The 9,747-nt window shown below is 48.9% G+C and overlaps 1 protein-coding gene across 1 annotated transcript; it reads right to left on the bottom strand.

The window, feature by feature from the left end:
- Positions 1-2,273: 2,273 nt before the first annotated feature.
- NPY4R2 (neuropeptide Y receptor Y4-2) lies at positions 2,274-3,435 on the bottom strand. The gene has a single exon (XM_090279506.1). It carries the CDS (start codon positions 3,399-3,401, stop codon positions 2,274-2,276), a length of 1,128 nt encoding a protein of 375 aa, XP_090135632.1. The 5' UTR covers positions 3,402-3,435.
- Positions 3,436-9,747: the final 6,312 nt, after the last annotated feature.

Below are 9,747 nucleotides of genomic sequence, written 5' to 3'. Positions count from 1 at the left end.
GGACAATCTGTTTTTTAGAGCAGAGCTTTTCAAATGTAAATGTGTGCACCACTAACTTGGAGATCTTGATAAAATCCAGATTCTGTTCAAAGATCTGGGGTGGGAACAGATTCTGCATGTCTAACAAGCTCCAGATGATGCTGATGCTGATGGTCTCCTGAAGACTCCCAGCAAGTTCCCCGAGCAGGAGACAGCCATCCAGGAAGGGCATGTCAACCAAAGCAAGGGGAGGAGAGCACAGAAGACAGCCAATGAGGCCTCCCCCCAGTATCCCAATTCCTAAAGCCCAGCACATCTCCAGATGCATAGCCTGGTCCCCCATTCCTCAAGCATGCTGGCACCACTGAGAGGAGTGATGTGACACAATCTCCAAGAAATTTCATAGGATGTGAAGGGGCCTAAGACCTCCAATTCCTTGGAGAGCTTGGTCAATGACATCTTTCTGGGTTGGGTCCCAAGGCTTGGGCTTTGCTGGCAAGTGGTTACCTGGAGCAGCCAGAAGCAGATGGCACCAGAGGACAAGCACAAGCTGCATCCAAGTAAGTGGCTCAGCATTCTATCCTAAAACCCAGGATAAAGTTGAACAAAGAAACAGAATGGGAAATGTGACCAAAACCTGGGGCAAAACTAACAGCTCCAGGAAGACAGGTGATGACTCAAATTGCACTTGTCTTGGGTGTAGGCTGCACAGGTTCTTGGTTAGGGGCCAGGCCAGAAAGACAGTCAGATATAGCTGTTCAATCTTCTGCTGCCTGGTCCTTTGCCAGATCCCCTGTATAGAACCAGCCCCAGGAGCCTCAGAGTGAGGCCCCTTGAGGGTTCTAGGCACCTGAATACCCTGCCCTCGGAGGCCATGGTAGGTCTAGCCACTGTTCCTTCTGCTGGAGGGTGGGGGAGTCTGAACCCACAGGCCAGGTCTGGACATCCCATTCAAAGTGGTCCATGAACAATCTTGACATTTCCTTCCCTGCGAGGATGAGCTGTCTGGTCCACACACAGATGAAGCCTTGGATCTGGCTCAGCATTCAGAAGACTGCTCCATGACCTCCATGGTGAGATAGTCATACTCATAATAGCCCTTTCTCTATTTTCCCTGGCTGGCTGGAGGGAGGGGGACCCTCTATCCATTTCAGCCACTTCTCCATTAAGCCAGACTCAAAGAAGTCCCTGCCTCTCTTGCTACTGAAGGTCACTGGGAGACCCAAAGATGTGAGGAGGCTTTGGAAGAATCATGACACATCACCTAGAGCAAGTCAGCTCAGTGGTCAGAATGGGAAATGGAGCCTGGAGTCATGACCTTGAGTACTGTAGGCCTTGGTAATGGGTCAACACTGGGGAGAATCACAGAGTCCCTGGCTGGCTGTCTTGTCTAAAGAGGTCCTGGGAGGCAAGGAAGGGCAGGCAATAGTGTGGCTGCAACAGCCTGAGCCCTTCCCATGCTGGAGCATGACACAGGGCATCTGTCCTCAGCTAAGCAGACACCCTTCCTATCAGCCTATTATGACAAAGCTTTCTGGAGCTCTCTCCCTGTGCCAGGGCCTGTCCAAGGCATGGAGGATACAGCTGTATGACAATGCAGATATCACCTTCAAGGTCCTGACAGTTTTATCAAGGAGAGATACTTATAGGCTTATTTCCATACAATATGGCAAAAATAGTGAAAGAGAAAAAGGGCAGAGTAGAATGTGAGTCCTGGAATTCCTGCTGTTCAGGGTTGATTTGCTGCAGAGGAGTGAGAGAACCCAAGGCTGCCAGGATCCATTCTCTGCCATGGGTATGTTGCTCAGGTAACAGTTACCCCAATGTCTTGCCTCCATATAATTCCTTACAACTTAACAGAGGCCATCCACAAAGATTATGTCTCACAGATATTAGGGGCTGATCAAGGTCCAGAGCTCTGACTCCATGTGCTCCTTCCCTCATCTCACAGGGACCTTGGTAGATGAGAAACTCCAGGGTTCCCAGGATAGCCATCTGTTGCTGAGTTACCAGAATGAACCCTGCCTGCTACTTGCAAACCATCTCTGGCTCTGGCATCTGCTCAATCTGTAACCTAAAGAATCCAAACTCAGAAGTCCCCCAGGAACAAGAAGCTGAACCATCTGAATGTCAGGCTTCATGATGCAAATATATGCAAAAAATAGGCTTCTGCCAGCCTATCTGAGCCCAGAAAGCCAGTAATGATGAAGTACTACCCTCAGCTTGCAGAGTGCCCACTTATCTAAATGAATGAGGCTGACAATGAACATGGCAGGGAGAAGCTCTGGACCTGACTAAATGGGGTTGGACCTGCCGCTGAGCCTCAGAGACCCTTTGGAGACTTCCGTGTGTACTGTGGACAAGGGCAGATGCTCAGACTCCTCCACGGGGGTGCTCTGCTGGCAAGTCAGCACCAGGACCTTGACCTCCTTCTTGAAATTAGTGTTGAGAAAGCCATAAATGAAGGGATTGATGCAGGTGGAGGCCATGGCAAGCAGGTGGCACACCAAGAAGATGAGGTTGCCATGACAAATGGGGATCGCCTCATGGTACCAGTCTTCTAGGCTATTGAACACATGCAGAGGTAGCCAAAGCAGGGCAAAGGCAGCCACCATTGCCAAAAGGATCCCATTGATCCTCTTCAACTGCCAAGCCTGTGAGCTATAGGTACCCTTGTGGAACACCCGCTTCCGCTGCCTCAGGCGCTGGTAGATGCGCACATAGCAGACCAGGATGAAGGCCAGTGGGATGCAGTACTGGAAAAGCAGCAGGAAGGTGGTGTAGATGATGCGGTGGTGATCCAGTGGCCAGGACTCAGTACAGACCACCTTATCTACCAGAAATTCCATAGCCTTGGAATGGTTGTTGTGAAAAACATTTTCCAGGACGCTGTTGGCCAGAAAAGGCAGGGATAGGAAGCAGGCAATGAGCCAGATGACCACAATCCCCAGGTAGGCGTGGGAAACACTGGGCTTCCAGCCTGTTGGATTGATGATAAGCTGATGCCTCTCTAGGGCCACAAGGACAAGTGAGAGGATGGAGACTGTCACTGACATACATTGGATGAAGGCTGACATCTTGCAAAGGACCTCACCAAAGACCCAGTAGTCCATCATGGTATAGGTGGCTGTAAGCGGCTGGCAAATGAGACACATTAGGAAGTCAGAGAAGGCCAGATTGGCTATGAGCAGGTTGGTTACATTGGCCTTCTCCTTCTGCCTAATGGTCACGCATATCAGGCAGAGGTTGCCTAGGACCCCCACAATGGTCTCAATGCTATAGCAGGTGACGATGAAGACCATCAGGTCTACAGAATCCTGGCAGTGGTCAGAGAAGTTGTATAGGATGCCCTTTGACTTACTCCTGTTTTGAACCTGTGGGGATCCTGGGAGCAGCAAGGACAGAAAGTGAGAGATGTTCATGGTGCACGTAAGGAGATTCCAGGAGATTCAGTGATGACACCTGCAAAGTAAAGAGACAAACGGTACTCAGGGATCATGCCCCCTGCATGAAATCCAGGGCAGAGCAGGGTGCACATAGAGATGTGCACAGTTGCTTCGACCAAAGGCTGGTAACTTAGAGTACCTGAGATTTAGAGATGTAAAGCAACTTGCCCATAGTCACACAGCTAATAAGTTGTGGGTTCCAAATTCAAACCTAGGTCTGTCTGATGCCAAAACTTGTTTCAAAAATTCCCCATGACCTCAGGCCTTGAGGCAGTTTTGGTGATTAAGAAAAAAGAAGTTGGATTGTTGTATGCAAAGTTTATGGAGGGAATTACTCGGGGCACATGAGTAGAAATTCCCTTGTCATGTTTTATCCAAATAAAGACATTATTAATGCCACTGTGTGCTCAGGGCCTTTCATGGCATACCAAGCCCTTTAGGATAGAACCAAAATCTCAGGGCTGACACACAGCACCCTCCTGGCCTCAGTCACTACCTGCCCTACCAGATTTGTTTCTCAGATGACATAGCAAAGTTGAAGACTTCCTGGTATGCAAAAACTGGGTCATCATCACACTGGCTCTCTCCTCCTACCCACCATGTATACACACATGGCTGTCCATGGGATGCCCATTACTCTCTATCAAGCCTCCCTCCATACCTACATACCTATGCTAAAGTTACCTGAAACAGTTTTCAGTTCCCAAATACACCAGCCTGGTCCACATCTCCATGCGTTGGCAGAGCCTGTCCCTTTTTCTCAGGTGTCTCCTCAACACAGGACCTTCTGCCAAGGCTAAATTTGGACTCCAGGGCCTCCAAGTGGCAATGCCACTGACAGATGTTTTGAGATAGAGAGCTCCCATATTATTACACACACCATTGTGACTCACCTTCCTCATAAGTCCCCTAGGCATCATTAATCCCACAAGTAGTTCTCAACCTTCAAGAAATATTAGAATCACTCCGGGAACATATTGAAAGTGCAGATTCCAGAGCCCCTTACCAGGAGATGTATTTAAGGGAGTCTGGGACTGGGTTCAGGAACCTGTATTTTAACAAGTGGCCCCATGTGATTCTGATGCACATGGTCCTGAGGACCCATTTTGATAAACACTGGTCACAGAGGAATACCCTATTTCAGATATTCTTTAAGCCCCATATAATGGTCATGTCTCTTAGTGAAATATACCTGTTCTTCATGACCAAGTGCTAAGTTAGAAGCAGTTATTACAAAGTATGGGCAAAACTAAACTGAGATCAGTAAAATTTATTTGTCAGCTATCATAAATGTCACTCACTTTTATTTCATCTGGCTTATAAAAATGAATCCCATTTGGCCATTACAAGATCACAGCATGGATTCCACCAACAGTTTGCAGTGTGGTTATTTTGATTAACAAGTCTCATAGGTAGGAAGTTTTTCCTGGCACTAGAGTCATCTGGTAAAAAGGGCTATTTGGGACCAAACATGACAAAATGAAATATACCAGAGCCAAATGTAAGGTCCAGTATTTGAGTCTAAAAAACATCTACAGGTGCCTGAAATTGTGGCAGATTCACTGTGCTTTGTCAGAGCAGCAAATGGGGCAAAAATCCAAGACTGTGGATAACCATCAGCCAAGGCTGGGTCAATGCTGGGGACCAACACCAATATTTAAAAACTGGCCATGTGCAGCATGATCAGAGTGGAGTTACCACATGGAGGGGACTCCAGAAAGTCACCCTGCTTCATTCACTCATCCTCTTAGGGAACAGGTGCCAAGATACAAACTGGGCTGCAAAGATGACACATACAGCCACGTCCCTCCCAGACCAGAGGAAGTGACCACTAGGAAAACAGATACACCACAAAGCCACAGTGCCATCGCCAAAACCAGTATGAATGGAATGTCTGTGAGCTCCGGATTTAGTTCCAAGGCAGCTCTCAAGACAAAGTGGGAACACCTGTAACCCTTGGGGAAGGCTTCCACTGCAGCTTGTTGCCTGTCATCTCAATCCGTCAGAGGAAAACTAACAAATATACAAACGCTATCAATCTCCCATGATGTAAGAATGGAGAGAGGGACATCTGTTTTGTTTCCTGAAATTTCAGCAAACTGCTCCTGTCTCCTAATGCCCGCAGTGCCCCGACACTTTCCATGCATCCCTTACCTCCTCTAGTCGCAGCTCACAGGTTAGGTAGTGTGCCACCCATATTTCAGGTGAGGACACTGAGGCTCCGGGAGCCCAAGTCCACACGAAGGGGCAGGGTACTCTTGCCAGCACCAGTTATGCAGCTCTGAACCCTGGCCTCTGTGAAGCTCATACGGCGCCCCCTTCCCAGCCACCTGGCGGGCCCCTGGAGCCCTGGCCCAAGCCCCTTCTCCCCGGGCACCCACGGGGCGCTCAGCGTGGCCCCTGCTGGCCGACCTCACCAACTCTCGAGGATGGTCCAGGTGCTTTCTGCGTAAAAAGAGCGGAGCCGCCCTGCGCGTCTGCCTGCTGCCTGCTGGGCTATCTCTTGTGCCTCCCCTGCCCGCGCCCGCCCACGAGAACATTCAGGCTGCTGGGGACTCAGGGGCCTGCCCCGGGAACCGCGCCCGCCAGCCCGCCCGGAGCTGCATGCAGGCCAGCACCCTAGGACTGTGCTTCTCTTTCTCTACCTCCCTCCCTCTCCCTCTCCCTCTCCCCCTCTCTTCCTCTCCCCCTCTTTCCCTCTCCCTCCCTCCCTCTCTCTCTCTCCCCTTCCCCTCTCTCTCTTCCCCCTCCTTCTCTCCCTCTCTCCCTCTCTCTCTCCCCCTCCCTCTCTCTCCCTCCCCTTTCCCTCTCTCTCTTCCCCCCTCCTTCTCTACCTCCCCCTCTCTCTCCCCCTCCCTCTCTCTGCCTCACCCACCCTCTCTCTCTCTCTCTCCCTCCCTCTCTCCCCTTCCCTTTCTCTCCATCTCTCTCTCCCTCACCCTCTCTCTGTGTCCCCCCTTTTTCTCTCTCCCTCTCTCTCTCTCCCTCCCTCTCTCTTTCTCCTTCTCTCTCTCTCTCTCTCCCTGCTCCCTCCCTCCCTCTCCCTCTCTCTCTCCCTCTTCCACACTCTTTCCCTCTCTCTCTGTCCCCCGCTTCTCCCCCCACCATGCACCACAGGATGTGGTCCAGACCTCCCAGTCACTCCCCATACAGACCAGGTAACCCCAGTGATGTCATTCACAGTGCTGCCTATGGAAATGACCCTGGAGTTTTGAGCAGCTGCCATTTATAGGATGTCTAGATGCTACAGACATTACCCTATTTGATCATCACCACAGCTCAAAGAAGTGGGCATTTTTCTTCCTGTTTTACTGTTGAAGCCAAGTGAGACTCAAAGACTGAGCAACTTCCCCAGTCGCCAAGCTAGGAAACGTGCAGATCCAGCCTGCTATACACCTAGGTCTCTGTTCACTGGCCATTGGGGTTGCACTTGCTGTTCCTTCTTTCAGGAACACTCTTCTCCCTGACTTGACTGCCTGGAATACTGCTGCTCCTCCTTCGCACCCCAGGTCATGTCCCCTATGCTATGACACGTTTCCTGCAGCCCTCCATGCTCTGTGGCAGAGGCAGGTGGTACAGCCTGATTGTATGTTTGTGCAAGCAGCCTTGTCTCCCCATATCTAGGCATTGTTCTTTTCTCTGCCCCCAGAGGCCAGCATGAGTCCACATATAATGCTTCTGACAAAGGAAGGAAGAAATGCATTAGCAGGATCTAATTGTAAAGATGGTTTCCTGTAATCTAAAGTGCAGAGTATTTTGTGTCCAGAAACTGCTGAATGATAGACCCCTATTCTCTGTACAGGCAAGAAACAACACTGTCACCTGCTCCTTGTAGGGCAGCTGTGTGGGGCCTGAGCTGTCTGCAGCCTCTGAGGCCTTGCAGGCTGCCAGGTGGACATGTTTGAGAATGACTGCCCAGGGCACCCAGGCCTCAGCTCTAGCCACCATGGGTCAGAGCACAGTGGAGGAGCTGAGAAAGCAGTGAAAGTAGTGAATGGCTCCCCTGCCAGGTGGAAGCATCTACTCTAATTCCATCCTCACACCTAGCTGGTAAAGTATAATCATCCCATTTCTCAAGTGAGAAAACTGAGACTCAGAGGAGGGACTTGTCGCAGTCAACCAATTTATAGAGGCTGTAGCTGAGATTTGAACCCAAAGACCAAGCTCCTTCTCCAACACCTAGTGTCCCTAAGAGGGGGAGGGAGCTGCTCACAGCAGACATTCCTAGTTAAACCAAGACTACAGGAGTTGGATGTCAGGTCCTTTGTGTTTGCTTAGGAAGGAATCAGCACCCCCTGGCGGCAGCAGAGTGCTGCACTGAGCACAACTGGAGCTTGGAAGTTCCCCAAGAAAGCAAAGCCCACAACAAGCAAGAAGCTGGGATCTGTACTTCCCCATTCACTGAAATAGGGCCAGGATCCCAGTCTGGAAGGTCCTACTAGCTAGCCAGGCTATATTCTACAGTCTCTGATAAAGGGGCTCAGTCCCCTGCACCATAAAAGTGGCTCTTTGTCTGACATAGACAGTAGCTTAGTGATGGACCTCACTTCTTACCTCCTTGGGAATGTTCCACTTGAATCACCTCAGAGTCAAATGGGAGCACTAATCCCTGAGGTATGTTCGGCCCTTCCTGTGTCCCATGTGCTTGTCTACCTCCCTAAGTTTCCACCTTCATTACCACCCCTTCCCTGCTAAATGAGTGGTCCCTATCATTTCCAGTTCAAAATTTCAGCCTCACAGCAGGACCCACACCTCACATCTGAATTAGTCTAACCAGTACTAATAGGTCGCACGTGTTCGTCCATGGTGAACTTCTGAAGTCAGTCTGTCTCTATTTCTCCATAAGTCCTTCTAGGATACCCAGACTCCTCCATTTAAACTCTAATTTTAGGGAGTACCATTGCCTTTCACATATCCAGGCTTCTGTATTTGTTGCTTCCACTGCCTGGACTCTGAGCTCATTTTCTACTTGGAAAACTCCTGCTCATTCCTGGATACCTAGCCCATATAACAAGCCCTCTGTGAAATGTCCCACATCCTCCACCTGCTCATCCTAAGGAACACTGACAAATTTGTCTACCACCAAGACAGCTGTCCTGCTTTTTTCCAGAAAGTCCCACAACAACGGAAAGCCTCATCAGGTACCTAAGAAAATCCATTTAGTTTCCCATTCTTATGAACAGACAACCAAAGAATCCTATACAGTTAGAAAATCTACAGAACAAAAGAGATAGATCAAGATAAATAAGAAATAATAATTGACTCAAAAGAAATTGAAATAACTCAGGGAATAGAAAAGAACTTGAAGAGATCAAAAACTTGTATTAATTCTAAGAGATATTAACAAAATTGTTGATTCCATAAAACAGAGCTGATTGCTAGGAATAAGAGACCAAGAAAGCAAAAATAATAATAATAATAATAATAACCCTTGAAAATTAAACAAATGATTGCTAAAACTGAAAAGTGTTTTATAAGGAAGGGATGGGAGGACAAGAAAATATTTCATAATGTAGAGTAAAAACACAAAAAGAAGGAAAATCTAGGAGCAAAAATAAAAGATGTAGATAATAAATGTAAATTAACCATCATCCAATTAATAAAATTTCCAGGAAGGAAGGACCAAGGAAACGATAGGTAGCATATCAGTTATAGTCTAAGCAGGGAACAGAATTTGGCCCCAGATAGTCAAATGAAGAATCCTTAATGGAAATGTAATATACAAGGTTAAGAAAAAACACAAGAAATGCTGAGGCACCCAGGGTGGAGCGGTCAAGCTGTGCTGTTGGTGGCAGCAGCAGCGATAGCAGCAGAACAGAAGTAAGCACACACACCCCTATTTAAGGGGAGGCAAGAAGCACCTGGGGAGCACCCCGGGCTGCAGACCAGACCCATCAGCTTGTGATTCCAAAGCCAGGGAAGGCAGACTCCCATTGCCTTGGACTGTGAGGCTCAGAGGTGGTGGGGATGAAGGAGGAGGCTCACAGTCTCTCAGTGGAGAGCGAATGGCAGGAATCCATCTTGGACCCCCAGCCCTCAGAAAACACCACAGCATGGTGAGAAGGGTTGCCCAGTTGTGACAAGTGCAGGGGCTCTGCCCCCTATAGCATAGGAGGTATGACAGCCCTGCCCAGAAAGTAAAGGTAAACACAAAACTGGCAGGATGGCACAGATCATGATAGAGATCCTGGTGATGCAGCTGACCAAACAGCAAATATCTAATCTAATGGACCAGCAGATAGATAATCTTTCTGAGGCTCAGTTCAGAGCTTTGGTTATAAAAATGCTTACAGACATAACAGCAGATCTTAAACAAGACAGG

Source organism: Furipterus horrens, unplaced genomic scaffold, assembly GCF_987537825.1.
Source record: "Furipterus horrens unplaced genomic scaffold, mFurHor1.1.pri manual_scaffold_5, whole genome shotgun sequence".
Classification (NCBI taxonomy): Eukaryota; Metazoa; Chordata; class Mammalia; order Chiroptera; family Furipteridae; genus Furipterus; species Furipterus horrens.
This window is presented reverse-complemented; position numbering and strand designations above follow the sequence as displayed.